The sequence below is a fragment of the Benincasa hispida genome, chromosome 6 (genome assembly GCF_027475165.1).
Source record: "Benincasa hispida cultivar pf3 chromosome 6, pf3_genome.v1.1, whole genome shotgun sequence".
Lineage (NCBI taxonomy): Eukaryota > Viridiplantae > Streptophyta > Magnoliopsida > Cucurbitales > Cucurbitaceae > Benincasa > Benincasa hispida.
Window position 1 is genome coordinate 57,360,209 of NC_143483.1, and position 23,949 is coordinate 57,384,157.

General features: G+C 30.0%; 2 protein-coding genes across 20 annotated transcripts; one reads left to right on the forward strand and one right to left on the reverse strand.

Moving 5' to 3' along the window:
- Positions 1-3,267: 3,267 nt before the first annotated feature.
- Positions 3,268-8,515, forward strand: LOC120080569 (Plant Tudor-like RNA-binding protein). Of its 19 annotated transcripts, XR_016529993.1 has the most exons (7): positions 3,357-3,570; positions 4,547-4,986; positions 5,423-6,021; positions 6,590-6,719; positions 6,817-6,932; positions 7,441-7,563; positions 8,136-8,515. XR_016529993.1 is itself a non-coding variant. In XM_039035278.2 (4 exons), the coding sequence occupies exons 2-4, from the start codon at positions 4,585-4,587 to the stop codon at positions 6,636-6,638; spliced, it is 1,050 nt and encodes a 349-aa protein (XP_038891206.2). In that variant the 5' UTR covers positions 3,357-3,570; positions 4,547-4,584; the 3' UTR covers positions 6,639-8,515. The 19 variants fall into 19 exon arrangements, 5 of the variants coding, with proteins under 5 accessions (XP_038891202.2, XP_038891206.2, XP_038891200.2 ...); XR_005482563.2 differs by having other exon boundaries at positions 6,801-6,932; positions 7,441-8,515; XR_005482562.2 differs by having other exon boundaries at positions 7,441-8,515.
- A 7,622-nt stretch (positions 8,516-16,137) lies between these two features.
- Positions 16,138-19,538, reverse strand: BAS1 (Cytochrome P450 superfamily protein). The gene is made up of 5 exons (XM_039033531.2): positions 19,137-19,538; positions 18,500-18,723; positions 17,683-17,933; positions 17,208-17,571; positions 16,138-16,936 (listed from the first exon to the last, which is right to left on the reverse strand). Exons 1-5 carry the CDS (start codon positions 19,399-19,401, stop codon positions 16,478-16,480), a joined length of 1,563 nt encoding a protein of 520 aa, XP_038889459.2. The 5' UTR covers positions 19,402-19,538; the 3' UTR covers positions 16,138-16,477.
- Positions 19,539-23,949: the final 4,411 nt, after the last annotated feature.

A 23,949-nucleotide genomic window follows, 5' to 3' on the forward strand; every position in this document is an offset into this window, starting at 1 on the left:
TTATTAAATAATATTTTTTTTTTTATAAATACTCAAAATGTCGTTTATAATCTGTTGTTGATGTCACAAACTGCTTATCAATAGTATTTTTTTTTTTCCAGAATGGTGAGCTCGTGAAATCTTAGAATATATATGTTTTTTCAATATACACGAACCAACTAATACTTTTTATAAAATTTAGGGTAAACATTGTCTCGAACGTAAAGTTTGAGTTTTATATACAAAATTCTCTATTTGTATGGATTCCTTTTGTGAATTCTTATAAAAGTATCTAAAAGAAATTGGTAATTAGTTTTTTCATTTAAATTATGATTTAAAAAATATGTATATTTTTTTACTTTCGTTGTCTTGTTTTTTTAAGAGTGGTTTTTCCTGTTGATTGTGATTTTAGTGGTCGCATTGATTTTTGTTTAACAATATCCAAATAAATTAAGGTTGAATTAGGGTGAGTTTGGCATGCCCCAACTGTTTTTAAGTATTTTTTTTTTTTTAAAAAAAAAGAAAAGGTAGATTTGTTTCTTAAAATTCTTTGTATTAAAGTCACTTTTAGTATTGTTTTAATATAATAGAGAGTGACGATTTTAACCACAAACTCTTAGAACAATAGGCCAGTTGATTTATGTTCACTTGATTTTATTAGAGTTATTTTAATTTAAAAACTAGTGTTTCGAATTATATTTTAAAAGTAAATTTAATCCCAACTTTATTTAGCTACACAAAGTAATTATCGACCAACTTATTTATTTATTCTATTTTGCTGTAAAAAAATTTCAAGAGCATTTTTGGACTTTCCTAATCACTTACAAAGTTAGTCACATTTACCTTAGTAAAAACGTAATAAATCAATGGTAATATGAAAAGTGGACCCCATTTGATTATTTATGATGTTGTTTACTTATGTTCCATATGACACATGAGATCCACTTCGTTGTAAATTGTAATTGAAAGATGCAAACTGATTGACAAACAAAGTGTGTTCAATCCAATTGTGTCTGAAAATTACGTTGTATCATTACGATCATCGTGACGGTTACCATTCCATTATTATTATTGTTCCAGATAAAAGATTATGAATTTTTGCACTTTTATTGCTATAGTTATCGTTTGACCCTCATAGGTAACGGTAACAGTAAACGTGACAAAATTTACCATTCTAAGTAAATGTGATAAAAATCAATCCACTTATATTTAGATTTAGACTCATTTCAATTGATCCATCAACAAAATTTTATTATAATTCGATAAATGTGACCTTACATACATATTTATTAGGGTAATTATAGGTAAAACTTTTCGGAGATATTTAAAAGTCTTTTTGTGGTCAATTAATCCATTATTCATTTGCTTCTTTGCCACGTAGATTTTCAAATTAAGGTTGCTTTGACCTTTTTAGTCTCCTAATAAAGTTTGGTCAAACGTAACTCTATTCCATTTTAAAAGCTTTTGACTTTTTTGTAACAATTTAATTTAAATTTAGAAATTGCTTAGTTGTTTCTTTTTATTAGCGTTTTGGTTTCCTAATAAAGTTACTTTTTACTATTTCCTTGGTGGTAAATTGGAGTGAATTTCTTTCTTTCTTTCTTTCTCTTTTTCTCTTTTTTTACGAGTCCATTTACCTTACGTAAATAAGGTATTAATTATCATTCTGAGTCCATTTACTTTACGTGAATAAGGTATTAATTATCATTCTAACGATTGATGGTATAATTTATAACCTTGGACATTATTGAACTAAAAAAATCTTTTTTTTATTATTACAAATTTCTCTTATTTATTTCAAAACGATATTGATTGGTTGTTTTTCTATTAATTTTTTTAAGAAAAAATTTAAACTCCTATCGTGTTCAAAATCACTTTCAAATATGTTTTTATCATTCAAAATTACTTTAAGTTTTTGTTTTGCATTTTTAAACTTGTTTTTTTATACTATCAAACTTGATTTTGAGTGATTACCAACATGTTTCCTATTGAATTTAATTATAACAAAAGTGGTTGTAATTATTTCAAAATCACTTAGGGGACATTCTGGGACGCTGAGTTGGTTATTATAGTCAATGAGTTATAATATTTAGTGTTTGGGGTGCAAACTATTTTATTCTTGATTATAATAGTTCGTGTTTGGGATATAAACTATTTTTGTTTTGATAGAAAATAGTAAACACTTTAGCAAAAAAGAAAATAAAAGATGAGTGAAAAATAGTAAATACTGTAGCAAGGGAGTTTTGAAATAGTATTTACTATACTTAATTGTATGTTATAAATAGTTGTACACACCACTATTATATTTGGTTCCCAAACATGGAGTAGACTATAATAAACCATTTCACCAACTTCTAGTTGGTGCCTTAAACGACCCCTCAAAATTTATTTGTACCATCATCATCTTAGGGGAAAAGGTATTTTCTACAATAACACAATGAATAGCGCATAGTAGAGCAACGCCCATTACACCCACAACTCCCATCATATGGAACAAATTTGATGTTTGTTTATGAATTCGTCGGGAAAAGAGGATGGATCAAAATTCAACTACTATATCAAAACTAGTCACAAAAAAACAAATCAAAATGGCTTAATGGATAAATCAAGAACGCATGAACAAAAAAGGAATTGTATCTAAGAATGTGATTGCATTATTCTAAGGCCGCAAATGAATAGATCAAACACATTCAAATTGATATAACATGAAACCCATTAATCCGAATAGTATCGTGGAGAGCAAAAAAAGTTTATAGACTACTTAATTGACACCAACGAGTAAAATCTCTTAATGCTACATGAACATGTGCTTTAGATATACATTTTAAGTAACATTTTTTAATTAATTTTTCTTTTTAAATTTTAACTTATATTAATACCAAAGTTTTTAAAACTATCTTTTCTTTTCTTTAGCCATGGAGGAAGACAAAGATAACCTTGGTTAATGTATCAAACCTTATCAAACTTTAGATTTACAAGGACTTGAACATCAACTAAAGTTGATAAACACTACATTCGAGGTTTTATTTTATACCTCATGAGTGATTCTGATCTTACATTTCATTAATTCTAATATTACTAACTTATTTTGATTAAGTTAACTTGTACACAACCAATCGACTTATGTCAAAATTTAGTGACATTCAACTAGATAATATTTATTTTGAATTTTGTAAAAAATGTTTAATAAATAAAAGTTTATATTTTTAGTTTTTTTCTATTATGTATTAAATCTCCTTTTTTTATAAAAATAATTATATCATATATTTTTAGTGTGGGAACATAAGCGTACGATGAAAGAACAGTGAAAGCCCATCTTAACAAGCTATTCTTGGGTCCTTTGCAACTTGAAACCGTAATTTATTAGGATTTTTTTAAAAAAATAATTTCGTTAAGCTCGATTTTTGTTTTCTTGGGAAATTTATCGATGAATTTTTAAAAAAAGATTTAATGGGTTTTTGTAGAATCAAACAGAAAATTACAATCCTCACACTTAAATATCAAAATATAAACAAAAAATAAGAAAGGCAGAGGCAAATTACAGAACAGTGAAGAATTTTTGTGATAACAAATTTTCTCTCAAATCCCAAGGTCAGTGAAATCTCTTCCTCTTCGCTTCTTCGATTTTTTCATCGTTTTCTGGGTTCAATCTGTTTCCTTCTTTTACAAACCAGATCAAATTTGCAATGATCCTTAATGTTTATTATTTCCTTTTACAATTTCCGTTTCGTTTCTTGGTCAATCAAACTCTATTTTTCTGCTTCTTGGGTCAATTTCAATTTTCTGACTTGCTGTTTGGTTGCTCTGGAAACAGAAGAAACGTTCAGAAATATTGGGTATTGAATATATTTGTTGATTGTTCTTGTTGCACTAGAGACATTTTGAAATTGAAAGCTAAAACTATACTACTTTTACTTCTATCAAGTTTATTTTGAATGTGTACTTTCTGTTTTCATCGTCTTGTTATTGAGGAGGTTTTAAGATTTTGAGATTGGGTTTTCGTTTCCGTTTCAGCATTTTTCTTAGCAATCGAACATCGTATGAATGCGAATTCGAAGTCGGTTTGGTCCGATGCTAGTAATGGAGATAGTTTTGGTTAGTTGATGAACAAGCGATTGAAGAAGAAAATACCAAACGGGTTTCTAATTTTTTGTTGTATTCTCGTTAAGCAATCCAGATTTGATAGACGATTGTCTCTTAAAGCTAATTATGTTTATTCAAACGTTCAAGATTTCAATTTCCTTTTTACGTTCTTGGGTTTTGTCTTTTTTTTTTTTTCCTTCCTTAATACTTCATCACATATGAAATACTCTCGTGTATATTGTTCACCTTCATTCCTAGCGTTTCCTTTATTTCATATTTTCATATGGGATCTAATCTACTATATACATTATACATACAGAAGAACTTCTGAAAATCTGTTTTTATGACATTTGATCATTTTGTAATTTTATAGCATACTGAAAGCGTTGTTCTATATTGTTTGTTAGGTGGTGCTTTTATTTATTCAGGCAGTACTTTGTGTTGTAATTCTTAAGTTTTTGCTGGTTTTCCTTGAAATGAACAGATAGTTGGCTCTGGAAATCGGTTCACATACCAGCAAACATGCGATTCAGGAAAGGCAGTAAAGTGGAAGTGCTAAGCAAAAAGGAGGTGCCTTCAGGTTCCTGGCGTTCTGCTGAGATTATGTCTGGAAGTGGTCACTATTATACCGTTAGATATGACAAATTTGAGGGTGGCAGTAATCAAACTGTTGTGGAGAGGGTATCACGGAAGGCAATTAGGCCTTGTCCACCTTCTCAGGAAGTTTTAGAGAATTGGATTCCTGGCGATGTTGTGGAGGTATTTAATGACCGTTCTTGGAAAATGGCTACGGTTTCAGAGGTTTTGGGGAAGAACAACTATGTGGTCAGGTTACTTGGATCTTCTTGTGAGTTTAAGGTCAGCAAGTTTGACATTCGAGCACGAAGATCTTGTCAAGATGACAAATGGGTTTTGATGCACAAGGTAGGTCGTATTCTCTCTACCACTTTTCAATTATAACTGTTTTTGTTGTTAAAATATCAAATGTTAAGAAGTGTAAAATTTCAGAGGCTAGAATTTATTATATATTATCTTGGTCTTACTTCTGAGCTTGAGTTTAATTGCTTTGCTGCTGATGAACTAGTAAGTCCCAGCTAGTGCTTAAGTTTTTTTTAGAAGAAGCTCTATAATATTTAGTGTAGTGTAGCTTCTCCTTTTTAAGGTTTGAGAATGATGTTTAGTTGAGTTTTGCTTTCAATTTTAAATTTTAGTAAAATGGAAGCATGTATATCAATGTTGTCAACTGAGGTTCCAAAATGGCTATAATGATACTATGAGAGAGATTAAAAATAGTATTTTTTTCGTCTCCTTCACGTGATTTCATCTCACAATTTTTTTCCATCATTGTTTGTGCATACAGAGGTCTGGCAATCATGGTGATGACAGCAAAGAGGATGAGAAGGCAAGCACCAGATTTTATGGTCTGAGCTCCCAAGTTCAGAAATGCCAAAATGTTCCTAATTTAGTAACCTGGAAAAGGGGACCAAACTATGAGTATTCTCAAGCTGAAACAATGGGTAGAGATGGCTTGAAATGTAGAATGTCGAAGAAAAAGCGAAGGTATCATAGTGTGGTTGCTGGCAATCCATCCATGTTGCACGAGCATGTAAAATCACTTGTTATCCAAAGAGGTATGCTGGGGGGAACATCTGGAGGTGCCTTTTTGGATAGAACCAAAATTTGTGAAATGAATGGGGACAGGAAGAAACAAATGGGTGTGGCTTACCATTCTTTTGAAGAGAACTTTAAACTAAATAATGCTGATAGAGCTACATGCTCAGTTGGTAGTTGCAGTATGACTGACAGTGACGACCGTGGGTTACCTTGTCATGTTACTATTGACCGCAATGAAGATACCGATGGTTCTACAAGTGATGCTGAATCATTTTGTCATTTGGGATATGGAACAGGCAATTTTCTTCTATCCAGAGACAAGCCATTGGAAGCTGAAGTCCATAGGTTAGAGTTACATGCCTATCGATGCACTATGGAGGCATTATATGCTTCAGGTCCTTTAAGTTGGGAAAAAGAATTATTGCTTACTGATCTACGCCTGTCCCTCCATATATCAAACGACGAGCATTTGATGGAAATAAAAAATTTAGTTTCCACAAGCATTTCAAGTAGATGACAAGTAAAATGCACTTCTCCTCTTCAAGTTTTAAATTTTTTTCTGTAGAATACAATAATGATTCTTGTGAATGGTTCCTTCTAATTGTAAAAAGCAATATGAGAATGATCTTTCTTTCCTTTTATTTTATTTTACAATAGCTAGTGGTATAATTTTATAGTGTACAAACAGCTTTATTGAAATTGAATTTATCTTGGTTCCTGAAGGTGTTGTGCTCTTCTTCTTGTTGCCCATGGATTCATCTATTGCGGATGTTTATTTTAATATATGCTCAATTTCAACAATGTTTTGGGCACAATTCAAGGAAAACAGTATTGTAACAGAGCTTTGCCAGTTTTTTTGGATACTTTTTTGGATGGAATCGTTTCTTCACCTTTTTCATATGGCCTTTTGCAGAATCTATCCTGCGATAGCTTTATCATCATTGTACCACTTGGAACTCTGAGAAATTTCACTTGTGAACATTGATGATGCATTTGTTCCAGTGTTGAAGTTGGGGGCTCTTGCGTGCCACACTTCTACATGTGTAAATAAGATTCTCCATTCTCTTTGCATATACAATATGAAATATTTGTCTAAATTTCTTGTGAAGATGCATTGATTTCAGTTTATATGGGTTATAGCATCAATTCAATTAAGGACATGCTTGAGCCTGACATCCTTCTGCCTGTGGAGGATTAGACTCTTCTTCATGTCTGGGGCTGTTCAAGCTCATTTCTCAGTGGTTGAAACTTGAAAGGTCGTACTTGGAACCTTTACATCATTTTGTTACATATGTCAATTTTTCCCATGAATCCAGACAATGATGTAACTTTCAATTGTTTCATATATTATACTTTAATCCATTGAAGCTTGCTGCATGTTTCTATCTCAAGGAGATCCTCATGATAAAATCTAAGGGGGAGAGAGAGAGAGAGAGAGAGAGAGAGAAAGAAACATCCTAGAAGCATTTTTGAAAGGTCTTAATGTTTTATTTACATATTGTATTGTAGGAGATCTGTTACTTTGATGTAAAAGAACTGAACGTTTTGACCAATAGAAAAAGGGCATAGTTGTTACCCTCAGGAAATTTGTCGAACCTCTAGATTATTAACATTTTTGTTAGTTTAGTGGTCCTGGGAAGTGGGAACTTCAATTTCCCTATAGCTGTTTCATTTTGGAATTGCCTATTTGGAAGATTTTTTTCAGCAGAAAAACACAATGTTCTGTACATCTTTTGTAGGTATTAAAACTCTTTTATCTTCTAGGTTTCTAGGATCTGCAGATAACGTTGTTTCACTGACCCTCTCTTGACATTGCCAACTGTCAATAGTTTACATAAGGGCCTCATGTACAGTATTAAGCAAGGCATTATGATTGTGCCTGATAAGGTAAACTTGTGAAATGCTGTCTTTTATCTTTTTACTACTCAGGTGGTTGTGGTTACTTAATGAACTCTGCAATTTTCAGTGGATTATACCTCTTCTTGATGTAGCATCAGTTTATATGTACACATAATGATTCAGGCATACATCTTCTAGAAACATCTGCTAAAGGAGAAAGAAACTGACAATGCTTATGTATATTTTATGATGACATCCTCAGGTTTTTTTGAGACAAATATCTCCACATCTATGTTCACTGTTATATGTACACCACTAGTTATGGAGCTATCAATTTGAAATTTCAATTACGATTATTGGATCTGTTTCTCTTCGATGAACACGTTGACTAAAATGTCAGCAACTCGGGAGAGTGAGTTTTCCACCATAGTAAAATTGTGTAGTGTAGAATTCAATAATGGCAGACAACCTGGCATAGGGTGCATGATCTAGGTAACATAAAGTAGAATCTATGAACTCTGTTTATTCCTCCTTATTCATTGCATGTTATGTTATTTTCATAGTGTAAAACGAAGGTTAATTTGATAAAGTTTGATAGTATTCTTATGTGCATCCTGCAGACATATTAAACTAGGGATGTGTATAGTTCCAGCTCGGCGTTAAAGCCGGTGTAGAACTTGTCTCAAAGCTGTGGGTGGATATCCCCTCATGCTCCTCGATTGCTTGCAGTTGCATAAGAAGTGAGACTTGCTCTGTAACCATCATGCTTATTTTGAATATTTGAATCCAAACAAGCCTCATCTCATCATAAGCTTATTTGTTTTACTTTCTTAAATAGTCTTCATTTCGTTACGCTGACTCCTGTGCTGATCATGCCTACTTTAAATGAATTAGCAGAACCACTGTTTAGAAGGGAGTTTGAAAGTACAAATCACATTAATTTGTTTATACTTCTGTACAGATGCCATCAATCACAATGATTTTCTTTTCTTTCTTCTTCTTATTCTTTCTCTCTCTTGGCTTTAATGTCCATAAAATTCTCCATTTTTTGTTGTTCATCATTACTTGAGTTGAAATATGGCATTAGCAAGGAAGTTTCAAAATCTCGAGTAGTTTTTTACTCCATTGTTATTCTTTTAGGAAGAGCATTGTAGTGCCTGTTTGCTGTTTTTGTTAGGTCTAGTACAAGAATACAGCATTTGTTTCTCAATTATTCTGCTCTATTTGAAAATTTGGCTGCATGAAAACAAAAAGGAAACAGGGTATTTTGGCGTTGATTGGTACTGATGGGGCAGAGCTTCCTGTTTTTCTTGCTATTATGTACTGAATTGATCTGATACAGTTCGTCGCAGTAATAGCTTGATAAATTATGGTTGAGGTAAAAGTTATACAAGTTACACTTTTCCATCTGGTTTATTGTTTGAACGAAATGTTCTGAAGTTTTCATGTGATCAGGTAGTTTGGAATCGAGAACTAAAAGATAAGTTCAATTATGGTTTTTGTTTCCGAATATTTCAAAATTTGATTTTGCTCCATAAATTTTGTTTCTCTTCTATTTTCATCCTTTTTTGCTTTTGAAACTAATTTGAAGTCCTTACCATAAAGTGAGAATCTAGATATGACATTTGAAAATTTTGGAGTAAAATTCAAGGACAATAACTAAATGTGCAGTTTAATGAAAGTTAAAGGACTGAACTTAGAATTCTAAAAGTTAGGGATAAGAAATAAAAAGAAAAAGACCAAAACAATATCTCAACCTATTAAAAACATTTTGATGGTATAAAAGATTTATGAAACATTTAATGTTTGAAGTAGGTGACATTAAGAAATTGAATATGAAGAACCACAATGCCTAACCATCCAACAAGATAGTAATAACCCCACTAAGTTTTGTTGGGTCAGCAGGTCTAGTCTAATCAATGCATTGTTTGTAACAGTCTCTATTGTGCCACTATAAGAAAGTCATACTTTTGAACTCAAAAGCTTTTGCTGTTTAATTTCTTATGTCCTCTCCTTCAAAAACAGCTTTTTAGTGTAAAGGCTCTTCAACCTCAATGATAAATGCTTCTCCATTAATGGTACAATTAATCCCCATTGCGTGGAGAGTTTTGTTTGTATTTTCTCTAACCTCCCCACCCCCAAAAGTTATTTCCATTATTAAAGAAGAGTACACAGATGATTTATTTCACTCACTTGTGCAGTCTTTTACACTGCACTCTAATGTGGTATTTGTTGATGATCCAGAGTTCTTTCATTTTGAGGAATAAATGTGACATCTGATTTCAGGATCCTGAATATATGAAAATATGGTTAAGATAGATTTAAAAGAATCGAAAGTCTACCTATACCAACAAGGTGCAACTTTCTTTTTGATGACTTAGTCATAAGAACTTCAAAATTAAGCTTGCTTAGTTTAGAGCAATTGTATGTTGCATGACCTTTTGGGAATTTTCCTACAAAGCATATTGAAAGAACCCGTGTTGGTTTGTGAGGATATTGTATGTTGCATGACCTTTTGGGAACTACTTCTACTCCACTCTTAGAAGTAGTTCAACACAAGTAAGAATGATGCAGTCAAGTCGCACAAAATGCAGGGGATGCCAAATCTGGATTTTGAATCCTAAACCTGGAGCATTACAATATACGAAAATCTGGATTTTGAATCCTAAACCTGGAGCATTACAATATACGAAGGAAATGTAAGTAAAAGTGTTAGTTCTCTAAACGGTGTATGAACTGTGATTAGTTAAAATGATCGTATTGATTACAGTTGGGGGGGGGGGGGTTAAAGAGTAAAAGGGAGTAAGAATAATGTTTGGCACATGGGAGTTTGGTATGTTATAGTTAAATCCACATCTTTTCATGTTTTATTGAGGAGGGGGAAAAAAGAAGTGATTGTGGTTGAAAAATGGTTTCTGTTTAAAAACAGGGGATTGGTGTTGCCAAGAGGCTTAGCTGTAGGCTATGCAGGTGGAATTGTCATCCACTTAACAAACAAAGCTCCAAGTTTTGGCAAAGAATGAGCAGTGCATTTATGTGGCTCCACGAAATCCTCTCTTATTGTCTCGTTTGCACTTCTTCATCATTGCTATTCCCATGTGGTTTTGCCTCCCCATACATCTTAGAGACAGAAACAGCTTTCTCTTCTATTCAATTCTATATCATCTTCATTTCTTTGATTTTGTTATGCGAATATATCCCCATTTTTTTTTTACCTTTTTTTATGATGTTGAATCCAGTTATTTGTTCGTATACTTTCAGTCTCATTTCAATTTAGTCTTTACACTTCATTTAGTCCCTATTAGTTTAATATATCTCTAAAAACTGAGGTCAAAGTACAAGTAAACACTACAATAAACTAGGAAACAAACAAAGGCATAAACCACAAAAAAAAAAAAAAAAAGGTTCCGAGACAAAGAGTCCTATTGAGTCCTCACAAGAGAAGTCCTAATCTACTTAGAAAGACAAATAAAAATCTCAGATCGAACAATCTGATTAATCACCCGGAGATATTTATTAAAAAAAAGGTTACTATTTAACAAATTTTGATAAAATTATATTATTTTATTATTTATTGAAAGTATATAAATTAAAATAATACAATAAGGGGTTGTTTCAGTGAGTTATTATAGAAATTGATGTTTTAATTGGTGGGTCTTAAATGATATGTTGTTTTGTGAAAAAAAAAATAAATGTTAAAGCGTCATTAGTACAGCTAATTAAATTAGTTTGAGTAGTGATTTGTTATGAAAATTGACATTTTAATTGTTCATCTAAAATTAAGTGATTTGTTGCGAGAAAATGATTGTTTTGATGGGCATAAATATGAGAGGATCTTGTGTGGTACAATTATATTATATACGATCTTAATTTTGAGGATTTGTTTTGGAAAATGATGTTTTAATTGATGATCTTAGATCTTGTGATCTTGTTTTGCAAAAAAGAGAAATATCCTTTTAGTCCCTCGATTCTAAATCACGTTTTCATTTGATTCTTAAATTTTAAAATAATATCTCTTGAGTTAGTTTTTATTTGGATACTAGGTTTTAAAATGTTACATTTAATTTGTGTTTTGGATGTTCTTTTCATTCACTTACTAGGTTTTGAAATGTCAGTTAATTAATTTGAAAGAATAAAATTAATCATGCTTCCATTAGTTTTTTTAATAATTTTTCATCGCTACTAAAATTAATTAAAAACTTTCACATTCTAATTATTTTAAACTCATTAACTGGAAGTTTGATGATAAAGACCAAAAATGAACATTAGTAAAACTTAGTAGTAAAAGTGTAAAATATTAAAATTTATGGACCAAATGAAAACTAAATTTAAAATGCAAAATCAAAATTTGTAACACTGAAACATGAGACCAAATGGAAATTAAACTCAAAACTCAACGTTAAAACATAAAATTTAAAATTGAGGGACCAAATAGAAATTAGAGTATAGAAATTAAACTCTATATTCAAGGATAAAAATGCAAAATTTTAAATCTTAAGGATCAAATAAAAACTATATTCAAAATTGAAGGACAAAAAAATGTATCTATTCATAAAAATGGTTACTTTGATGGTTCTAAATGAAAGTTTCACAATAATAGCCTTAATAGGGGGTCAATTTGGTACAACCCATATTGTATACTATCTTATTTTAAGGATTTATTATAGAAAGTGACATTTTAATTGGAAGTTTTAGACCAAAAAAGTTTTTTTTGGGGGGAAATGATTGTCTTAAGGGCCTAAAATATTAATGTCTTTTTATGTATTAAAGGGTCATTTGGTACAACTATAACTAATATGTTCTTAATTTTAAGTGGGTTTGCTATGGAAAATGACATTTTTATCAATCATTTTAAATCAAGTGATCTGTTATATTAAAAGATGATTATTATTTTGATGGTCTTAAATATGAGTGTCCATTCATGCAAAAAGTAATTATTATTAGAGGTCATTTGGTCCAGTTGTGTTATGTATGATGAGATCTTAATTTCAATGATTTATTATGGAAATTGATGTTTTAATCAAATTGTTCCTAATCAAGTGATTTATATTATTGAAAGAAATCATTGTTGTGATGCTCTTAAATATGATTGTCCTATTTTGAAAAGTATTAAAGAACAACATAAGAATAAGAAATCTAAGGAAAAAAAACTAGAGGAAAAATTACCCAAAAAAAAAAAAAAAGAAAAGTAAAAAAATTCTTGAAATTTATTATTTGCCTTTTTCTTTTTTAAAAAAATACTACTATTGCTTCAAAATTATTTCAAAACTACTCTTAAAATAGAAATTTATCCGAATGTTGGATGAAAATTGGGCCAAAAACAAGTGTCAGTCATCTAAAATGATTGGACGATGTTTGGGTCTTAATTTCCGCTATAGATCAATTACCACACCGTTTTGGATCACATTGGTTTTGTCCTAACATTCTAATAGATTTCTATTTCAATAGGTAGTTTTGAAGCATTTATGAAAGATGAATGCTACTATAATAATTCAAAGAATAAAAAATATTTTCAAAAGACAAAGTTAAGTAATATTTGTTTATAATTTAGCTAGAAGTCTATGAATGGAAAACATAATCCACGAAAATGGATTGGGTGATAAATCTAAAAAAAAGGACTATGACACCTAAAAATAGGATGTAATTAGCATTAAGCTATCAACATAGTCGTTACAATAAATATAGTTTAAATGACATAAAATTTATACTATTAACCCCTTGAGGTGAGAGATTGTGTTTGAATTGTACAAATAAGAAACTAAGTAACAATCCCATGAACCTATGTTTGCATATCAAACAAACTTCAATCCCATGAACCCATGTCTACATATCAAAACAACTCTTAATAGTCATAAAGGCTTATGTCTTTTCTCTCTTTTCATGAGCAAAGACAACAATTTTGAGCTCACACTTCACACACACACCTATTCAATTGGGGACAGTGAACTTCATATATATATTACCACAAATTCAAATAATAATAATAATAATCATCGTTAAAATATCATTTTAGTCCCCATACTTTAAAATTTGTTTAATTTTAGTGCTTGACCTTTCAATTGTCCAATTTTAATTCATGTATTTTCAACAAATCTTAAACGTTATTCCCCAAAGTTATTACCAAATAATAATAATAATAATAATTTTGATGCAAATAAACATACAAATATTTTTTCAAATTATATAATGAAAAAATCGACAGTAAACTACGTTGCGGACTAAACTTAAGATTTATTGAAGCATGAAAATTAAAATTGGACAAATTTCAAAATATAGGGATCAAAACAGTATTTTTAACCTAGATGAGGGTGCTAAAGATGAAATCTCCTACTACTAATCTAGGGTATGGTGAGGTTACTAAAGATATGTCAACATAATTGAGATATTCAAATATATGTAAAGATCTCTCTTTGTTATAGTATCTTGTTAAAAAAATAATTTATAAGTGAAATTGAATTAGGTTCCATAAAAATGAGTGAGATTTGCATTAATTTTCAAGTAAATGGAGCTGTCTTTCTCTAATCAAGGCCAGGCATCAACCAGCTCATTTCCTTTGGTTTCAAGTGTAAAATTAAAAATAAACAGAGAAAAAAATGGTAAATTAGCCAATAAAATATGGAATATTAGAATGTTGAATTTGTCTTATAGTGAAGAAGGAGGAGACAAAGGCTTTGATATTAATGTGGAAGCATGCCAATTGAGACAAACCCATGAGTGAGGGAGAAGAGTTTGTAATAATTAATTAATTAAAAAAAATCAAAGTACATCAAATTTATAATTGATAATTTATTAATTAATTAAAAGAAAGTCTTATAAGGTTATAATGACATGAAAAAAAATGATATTAATTTACTTGATAATATCATCCAAATATAAGAAGTATGAAGGGGAAAAAAATTATGAAAGTGTATGAATTATTATTATCCAAATCACTTGCATGTGATAATAATGGTTTTTGTTTCTTTTTTAGCACAAATTTCAAAATCAATATATATAGTGATATGATAAGGGAGAATAATAATCTTTCTAGAATGGCTTAGGGGGAATGAAAATAATTAAGGCCACAAGGAGTTTACTATATTGATTATTAGAGAGTCACATGCTATTGATTCCTTTTGAACCAAACTTAGCCTTTAAATTAAGAAAATATTAATGGGAATATAAATTTTTCTCTTTTTCTTTAGATTTTTTTTTTAAAAAAATTGTTTTTAATTTCACTAAGCACACCTTCATTTGGGGAGTATAAAAAAGAGCCTAAAGATTAGAGCTTTTCTCTTCAAGACAGCATAGAAGATCACAAAAGGTAATATACAAGAAGAAAGGATGTTTCTAAGAAATCTAACTTCTAATATTATATATATTATAACTTTAAAATAAATCCCCAAAACTCCAAAAAAAAAAAAAAAAAAAAAAAAAAGGTGCATTAGCATGCTGATTTTTTTTTTACAACCATATTCATTGCTGTCATTGCCTTGGCCATTATTGAATCTTCTCTTCTCTTTGTTTTTAGAATCACTTCTCACATGAAAGCTGGTTTTATTTTGGGTTTTTTTCTTTTAATAAAAATATCAACAAATAATAATAATAAAGAACAAAAAAAAAAATCGATATATAGATGTACGTGATTTACTTAGAGTATATTAACTACGTCTATGAATATTGAGTACTTTATTATCTGAATGTTTGATTATTTTTTTTCTTTTAAGTTAAATCCAATTCTTTATTTTTCTCACTTGTAATTATCTACTAGGTATTATACTATTAAGGAATCTATTTTCAAGAATAATTGAAGTTGTTCTTCTTTTAAAGCTAAAAGTGACATGTAGGTGTAAAAAGTAATACAATATATAACCTTATACTTCTATAAGCTGCTATCAAATGTCTTTTGTTTCCTTCCAAAAGGAAATATTTTTTTTTTGAAACAAGTGTGAAAGAAACTAAGTTGTATTTTGCACACCAGCAATGCCTCTTGATTTGGTGACAAAAAGTACAAAACCACAAGAAAGCAAAGTGCTTTTATAATATTATCAATGGGGACTGTGCCATTATCATTGGAGATTGTAAAATTTTTGCCAAGAAAAATTCCAAACACTAGGATGTGATTTTGCAAAGTAGATTTTAGAAAAAAAAGAAAATCATACCCATTTCCCAAAGTGCCTTTCTTTTCTTTCTTTAATCCTCATTGGTGAATGGCATTGAAATTAGAGCTTGGCTTCATTTGTGGTCGCCCAAAGCAAGAGCCAATCATGAACAATTCCATTGCTTTTAAACTTCCCTTTTTTTCTTTCATGGGGTTTCTCAAATCTCAACTGGAAGCCATGCATCAAACCTCTCTGTTTGTTTATATTCAATTCTTAACCATAAAAATAAGCAACCCCACATCTTTGCATTGGTAAATGGGAAGATTTTGTTATATGCTAGTAACAAATTTAATTTAAAATAGAAAAGGGTTCTACTTTGAATTCTTTTTAAAGTTCAACCATCATCAAGATATAAAAACCGATTTTGAATTAACTTCTTAAGGTAAAAAGGTTTCTAATTTAACAAGTTTCTTCTGTATTTAGGTGAAGTAGTGAAGGAGATATGTATATGTTGAAACTAGATTAAAAAAGATCAGGATCATAGAAGAAAAGAAGTGTAGAAATGGGTGAAAAAAATATACAATACATACACATGAGAGAGAAAGGGGACACAAGGAATCTGCCTTTACCCTAAGTTGTTAGTCTCTCTAAATTCCTAATTCAAAACACAAGTTTAGATGGCAATAGAGGGGAAAAGGGAGTGATTGGGTAAAATCCATAGAATAACAATGAAGAAGGTTAGGGCAATATTTTGTTGGTTCTTTTGAAGTTTTGCATGAGGTTAGTTTGGGGTGGGTTGGAAAATATGTGTAGAGGGTTGCTTGAGGGTAGTTTGGACATTTCACACTAGGTAGGATAGGGGTATTTTTGACGTGGCATGATCAAGACCGTTGATCTTGATGGAGTAATGGAGTGGATAATTTGTGAAAGATAATAGGTGCACCATGTCGTGGATAAAGTAGCATTTGAACTGCTGGTGAGTGTTGATAAGAGGGACCCAATCGAAAAGAGAATCTTTGAAGTATGAGTGCAAGAGCCAACTTTGCTTGCAAAATGGCTAAGTTTTGGCCAATACAGGTTCGAGCTCCTAACCCGAATGGAATGAACCCGACTCGATGGTTGGCTGCCTTTGCAACACCTTCAGCAAATCGCCCAGGATTGAACTCATTCACATCATTCCCCCATATCGTTTGATCATGGTGAACTGCTAAAATTGGGATCAATAACTCAGTGCCACGTGGGATCATGTAGCCACCAAGCTCCACATCAACTTTTGCTTGTCGAATAGTTGCCACTGTCGGTGGATATAACCGTAACGATTCGTTGATGATCATACTCAACTGCACGTCAAGCGTATCACAACATCAAATAAGCCACATAATCTAATTTACTCGAATACACTTATCATGTATAATTTCCTAAAGGTGTCAATAAAGCTAAAATCAAAGGAGAAAAAAATTAAAAAGATTAAGAAGAAGAAGAAGAAGAAGAAGAGAAGAAAACCGGAGGGATAGAAAGTAGAAAGAAAAAAGGGAAACAAAGAGGGGTCTAAGAGATGGAGACATAATATTTTGTCCTATAATATGAAAAGATGTATAAATAAAAGCATACCATTTTAAGCTTTGTAACATCATCTTTGGAGGGTATGTCACGTGCTCCACACACCCTTAGTACCTCATCACGTGCTTGTACCTGCCATTGTGGGTGCATTGCCATGAGGATCATTGTCCACGTCAGCAAATTGGATGTGGTCTGTTTGCCAGCAAAGAAAAACCCTTTGCACTCTTCAACAATGTCATTAACAGTGATTGTAGATGATGGAGAAGACTTTGATGCCCTAATCATTAACCCTAGTAAATCCTTTGAGCTCGTCTCGATCGAATTCTCCCGTCGTCGGTCGATCAATTTCATCAACGATTTCCTTATTTCTCTATCTAATCTCCACGAATTCACGTTCGTTCTCGTAGGTAAGAATCTAATTTGCCAAATCGATAAAATTAATGTTAGGTAATGTAAAACATTCTCTCGAATTCTAAATGACAACATTGTTGTTGATTGATCGAATAAGTAGTAGTAGTAGTAGTACCTATAGCCGGGGATGAAAACTTTTTCAAAGGCTTGAGAAGCAAGGATCATTTGTTGGGCTTGTAAGCGAAAAATGGCTTTTCCATCTTCATAGCTAGAGCCAAATGCTGTCCTAGTGATGACATCTTCAGTTAGGGTTTGGAACCATTCAGAAACTTCAATTTCCACCTCACCGGAATCTGCTGACGTCATTAATGCTGACCATTTCTCCATCATGTCCACAACACTTTTTGCCATCACTGGAATCAACAACTAATCCAAAAAAAAAAGATCTCATAAGAAAAATATATCATCTTTTTTCAAACTCCATTTGGGAATAAAAAAACAACAAAAACCCATCAGAAAAAAAAGGTTTTTGTTGATACCCCATGTGAAAAAAAAAAAAAAAGGAAACCCCATAAGAAAAAATTGATTTTTTCGAAACCCCATTTACAAAAAAAGGAAAACCCATAAGAAAAAGTTGATTTTTTTTTAAACCCCATTTGAAAAAAAATGAAAACCCATAAGAAAAAAAATCATTTTTAAAACCCCATTAGGGAAAAAAAAAAATGGAAGAAGAAGAAGAGGAAGAAGAAGAAAACCCATAAGAAAAAAAATAATTTTTTAAAACCCCCATTACCCAAAAGAAAAATTGAGTTTTTTGAGACCCCAATTGAAAAAAATGAAAACCCATAAGAAAAAATTGATTTTTCTAGACCCCATTTGAAAAGAAAGGAATTCCATAAGGAAAAAAAAATGATTTTTTTAAAAATCCCATTTGACAAAAATGTACAGAAAGAGGGAGAGAGAGAAAGAAGAATAAAAGAAGAGAGATTTACTTTGAGATTGTCCATGTGGAAAGAAGGAGAGATAATTTTGCGATGAAGAGCCCATTTTTGGCCTTTGAGGCTGAGAAGTCCATCACCTTCAAGCTGTTTAACAAGCGGGTGAGGTTCATTTTTCTCACAAAATTCTGATTTTGATGTGAAAATTTCTCGAATCAAGTCTGGATCAGACACTGCCAATCTCACCGTTGGCCCAAACCACACTAGAAATTTTGACCCTTTTTCACAACATACACAAACAAAATTATCACAAATTAGTAACTTCTTTTTTCCATCATCCAAAAAAAAAAAAAAAACATACGTTCATTAAACTCAAAAGAACAATCTGGGTGGTAAGAGAATCATTGGATATACTAAATTTTCATGATAAAAAAAAAAAGTTTGAATTTCAAATCTCCACGTCAATTTCAACTCAAAAAGATGTTAAAAGCAAAGGATTTTGATACAACAAAGATAAAGATCAGAGTTTCGAATGAGAATTCGAAAAAACAAACTTTTAGGAAAAACGAGTAAAATAAGCTATAATTTAATGAAAAAGATCAGAGGCGGAAAAAAAAACAGCTTTTGTTGGAGGGAAGCTGTAGAAATTGAAAGGAAAAAAAATGAAGAACGAGAGAGAGAGAGAAAATACCATAAATTTTCTTCCAATGATGATAAAAAGGAAGAACACGAGGGAGAATATTATGAGAAGAATTAGGAAAAGAATGATCAGAAGAAGCTTTAATCATCATTCCGACAAGTTCCTTAACATTTCCGATGAAGAAACGATAAGGAGGGCCACGAATTCCTTGCCGGAAAAAATGTTCTTCAATTCTTCTCGGCCGCCACCACAGAACCACCGCCGCCCTTAGAACCACCAGCAACAAAAACCAACACAAAATCCAACCGGCCACCATAATTATTAAATTATGGCCTTTTTTTCCTTTTCCTTTTTTCTTTGAAGAAAAATTAAATTGGTGTTGTGTTTTAGAATGGAAATTTTGGTTAAGTAGTAGTAGTAGTAGGCTCTGTGAGTTGGGGTTTTAAATACTTTAAAATGAGGAGGAGAGAGAATTTTAAAGAAAGGAAAGGCAAGGCCAGCGGCGTAGGGGCCGCCATTGGAATGCTAAGGGTCAACCAACCATAGGGGGAAGGGGGTCACTATAAATTATTATTTTAAAAAAACATTTTTTTTCTTCTATATTAATCATTTATTATTATCTTGTGAATTTTATGAAATAAGAAATATTAGGAGGAGATTTTTTGTTTCGAAGTAGATAATACATATTTTATGTCAATTAATAGATTATAGAGTATATTTTTTAATTGATATCTAATAGATAGTTTATCCTCTTCTTAATTAATGTATTTTTAAAAAATATTTATTTTAGGATTGTATAATGGTAAGATGATGGTTTAATTTCTAGTTATATATTATAAGTTTTGTCTTTAATTTTTTAAGAGAATGTGTTTAAGAGATCCGATATATTATATATTATTGTGTCTAATAGATCTCTAACTTTTTCTTTTATTATTTTTTTCTGATTGATATTTAATAGTTAATCCAACCCATTAGATTATGTATTTCACATACGTAATATAAAAAAAATTATTTTAAATCTAATATAATTAAAAAATTTTGGTTTTTCCAATTTTTTTAAAGTACAAATGAGAGTTTGGGGATTTGAATCACAGACCTCTTCGTCCTCAATATATACTGATATCAATTGAGTTAAATATTTTCTGACTCGTGTTTTCAATTTTGTGTTTAATTGGTTAGTAAATTTATAGAATTTATAATTGGTTAGGACCAAGTCACAAAATTATAAGCTAAAATTTTTTTTAGATACCTTTAAAGTTTAGAAAATGGATTAAATATAAAATTTTAAATTTAGAAGGTCGTATTTAATTTTTGAAAACTCGGGACTTATTAGTACAGCTCCATTTTTTGTTAAGCATTTTTTTTCTTTTCCATTTTATAACAACCCTTCATTTGAAATCAAAATTTGAATTTTATTCATATATATATATATATATATATATAGCAACATAAAATTGAAGCCATATATAATGAGAATCTTAAAATAACGTTTTTCTTTGCCCAAAAAAAACTTGACTTCGCTGGGTGATATGTTGATATAGAATTAGTTGGAACTTTTTTCATCTCGATTTCAAAAGAAAATTAAATGAGAGATAAATTAATAAAAGTGAAAATAAATTAAAGAAATTTTTTTAAAATGATAAAACTGCTTAAAATATCTACAAATAATAACAAAATATCACAGTCTATTTGTAATAGACCGTGATAGACTACTATACGTGTCTATCATGACACAGATAGATACATATAATAGTCTATTGCGATCTATCACACGTAAATAGTGAAATTTTATTATATTTGTAAATATTTTGGTTCATTTTCCTATATTTGAAGACTATCCTAAATTAAACTTGAATGAGCATAGCTCAATTGACATAAAGTCTGTATGTACTATCAATTTTAAGGTTAAAAGTTCAGTCTCTCACCCATCAAAAAAATAATAATAAATAAAATGTTTAAATCATATTTTAGTCCGTGAACTTTGAATCTTATTTTATTATGATCCCTAAACTTACGTTCATTTTAGTCTCTTAAAATCTTATTTTATTATGATCCCTAAACTTACGTTCATTTTAGTCTCTTAAAATGAACGTAAGTTTAGGGACCATAATAAAATAAGAGTCTCTAAACTTTTAAAAAGTGTTTATTTTAGTTACTACTATTAAAATGATGTTAAGTATTCAATAGAAATTTGAGGGAGCTTGTATTTTTGGATGACTATACTCTAGTTGTATTGAGGAAGATGAAAATGAAGTAAAATGTCGAAGACCAACAAACTAAAATATTGAAGGACCGAAATTTTGAACTAAAATGTCTTTTAAATTCTCCGCTTTGCCACCTTATTTAAAATTAAAACTCTAGATTTTTTAGCGTAACCAAAATTCTAAAAATACAAATCACCTTGTCGTTTTGTTAAAGAGTTAACAAAATCTTAATATACTAGGGACCAAAATAAGCATTTTTTAAATGTTCAAGGATTAAAATGAATAATTTAAAATGTTTATGTATCAAAATAAACAATATTCAAAGTTTAAGGATTCAACGGACATTTTTTTAAAATTTAAGGATTAAAATAAAATATTGTTCAAAATTCATTGACCAAAATAAGATTCAAATAAAATAAAAAGAAAAAAAAACGATAAAAAGAAAGATATAGTTCAAATGAGATTTTTGAGGGTGGCAAATAAAACCTTCCTTCTTCAACTAATATCAGATTGATATTGAAGACAAAATTCTCCCTTAATAAAGAAAAAGAATTTCCCTGTTATTACTGTACTCTAACCTCAAATTTTAATTTAATTTAAAATTAGAAATTAATATAATATTTAGTAATTAATTTTTTTGTCCACCCCACAATAAATATATCCTCTCTTGATGTGGATCCAACTCAGGTCAAACGTACAAAGTTATTAATAACAAGACAATTTAATATATGAAAATATTTATCTCTTCTAACTTTATATTTATGAGTTAAATAAACCATATTATATTAAGATAGGACATTCTAATTAAAAAACGTGCCCCATTTTGTATTATGGTACTTTGTTGTGGAATAAATGCAATTAATTATTTTAATTTCCCAAGGGAAAAAAATAAAAGGAGAAAAAGAGAAAAGATCCAATTTTTTTTTAATCCTTAAATATTGTAATAAATAGGATTGTCTTTATCTTAGTAATCATAAGTTTAACAATTTCATAAGATTTTTTTTTATTATTCTACTTTTTTTAGTGGAAATTTTGGATTTTAACTCTCGAAGTTTTTATTTTTGAGGTGTTCTTCAAGGAATGATTGAGAGATGACAGAACAGCATGAGTTGTTCATATTGATTCACGTACCTAATTAGGATCTTCTTCATGCTGTTTTTAATTAATTAATTATTATTAATAATAATCAGTTTTTGAACCATAAAACAAGGATATTATCATCAAATTTAATATATAGGAATTGCAATTATAAATGGGGTTATTAATTATTTGATTTCAATTGACTTTAATGAAATTAAGAGCAGTTCTTGTAGGGGAAGAGATTGTTGGAGATGACCAATTAACAGTTTGTATTTGTATATTTATTTAATTAAACAAATTTAAAATATAATTCTCTTATTAATTCTGTTATTTATTGTACCTTCATTATTTTTAATAATTTAAGGGGTTGTTGCCAACAATAGCGTAACTTAACTAACATAATGTTCATACTATCAATCTCGTGGTTTGAGGTTCGATTCTCCCATCCCACACTTTAATTACTATACCTCTTCAAAAAAAAAAAAAAAAAACATAAGGGGCTGTTTTCTATTTACAAATATAGAAAATATTTAAATCCAATTCTAGTCCCTAAACTTTGAATTTTATTCTATTCTGGTTCCTAAACTTTAAAAAAACGTTCATTTTAGTCTCTAAACTTTTAAAAAGTGTTTATTTTAGTCCCTAATATTTTGTATTTTTAGATAACTATGGTCTAGTGTATTGAGCAAGATGAAAGTGAAGTAAAATGTTAACAACCAATATACCAAAATTTTGAACTAAAAATGTCTTTTAAATTCTCCTGCTTTGCCACCTTATTCAAAATTAAAACTTTAGATTTTTTTTTACCGTAGCTAAATTATCTGGTAGTCTAGTCATCCAAAAATAAAAATCATCTCGCCATTTTGTCAAATAGTTAATAAAATCTTAATATAGTAGGGGCCAAAAGAAGCACTTTTTATATGTTTAGAGACTAAACAAATAATTTTAAAAGTTTAGGGACCAAAATAAATAATATTCAAAGTTCAGGGACTAAAATGGACAATTTTCTAAAGTTTAGAAACTAAAATAAAACATCGTTCAAAGTTCAAGAGCTAAAATAAAATTTAAACATATAGAAAAAATGTCACTATCTATCAGAATCTGCTAGATATTGATAGACTACTATCCTACTGTAATATTTTGCTATATCTGAAAATATTTTCAATAAGCCTGACATTTAGAACAATTTCTCTAAATTAAGAGTACATCCATTTCCTTTTAAGTTTTATTTATTTTTTCTTATATATATAGCTGAAGTTAAAAATATGAATTTCTTTGGACTAGTAGAATTCAAGTTAATATATATATATATATATTTGGAGAATTAGATTTCTTAAATTAGGGCTAGATATGTTTGTGGCACATGTTAACATTTGATCCAATGATGTGTCCAAAAACCCATGAAAATCAAGAAGAGAGAATATTAAAATGTGTGACCTTTTTTAATTTAGATTATTTTGTTAATTGAAATAGAGAGATAAAAGATTCACCTTCTTTGTTTTCCCTTTTAGGAAGATAAAGATTCACATTGACATTCAACTTTTTGGTTAGGCTTTTCAAGGCATACATTTTTAAGTCAA

Bases quoted from the DNA above. Each gene is read 5' to 3' on its own strand.
- LOC120080569 (XM_039035274.2), top strand. From the start codon at position 4,585: ATGCGATTCAGGAAAGGCAGTAAAGTGGAAGTGCTAAGCAAAAAGGAG. The intron at 4,987-5,422 runs GTAGGTCGTATT...TTGTGCATACAG, and splicing joins AATGGGTTTTGATGCACAAG to AGGTCTGGCAATCATGGTGA.
- BAS1 (XM_039033531.2), bottom strand. From the start codon at position 19,401: ATGGTGGCCGGTTGGATTTTGTGTTGGTTTTTGTTGCTGGTGGTTCTA. The intron at 18,724-19,136 runs GTATTTTCTCTC...GTTGTGAAAAAG, and splicing joins TCATTGGAAGAAAATTTATG to GGTCAAAATTTCTAGTGTGG. The intron at 17,934-18,499 runs GTAAATCTCTCT...TTTTTGGATTAG, and splicing joins TCCACATGGACAATCTCAAA to TTGTTGATTCCAGTGATGGC.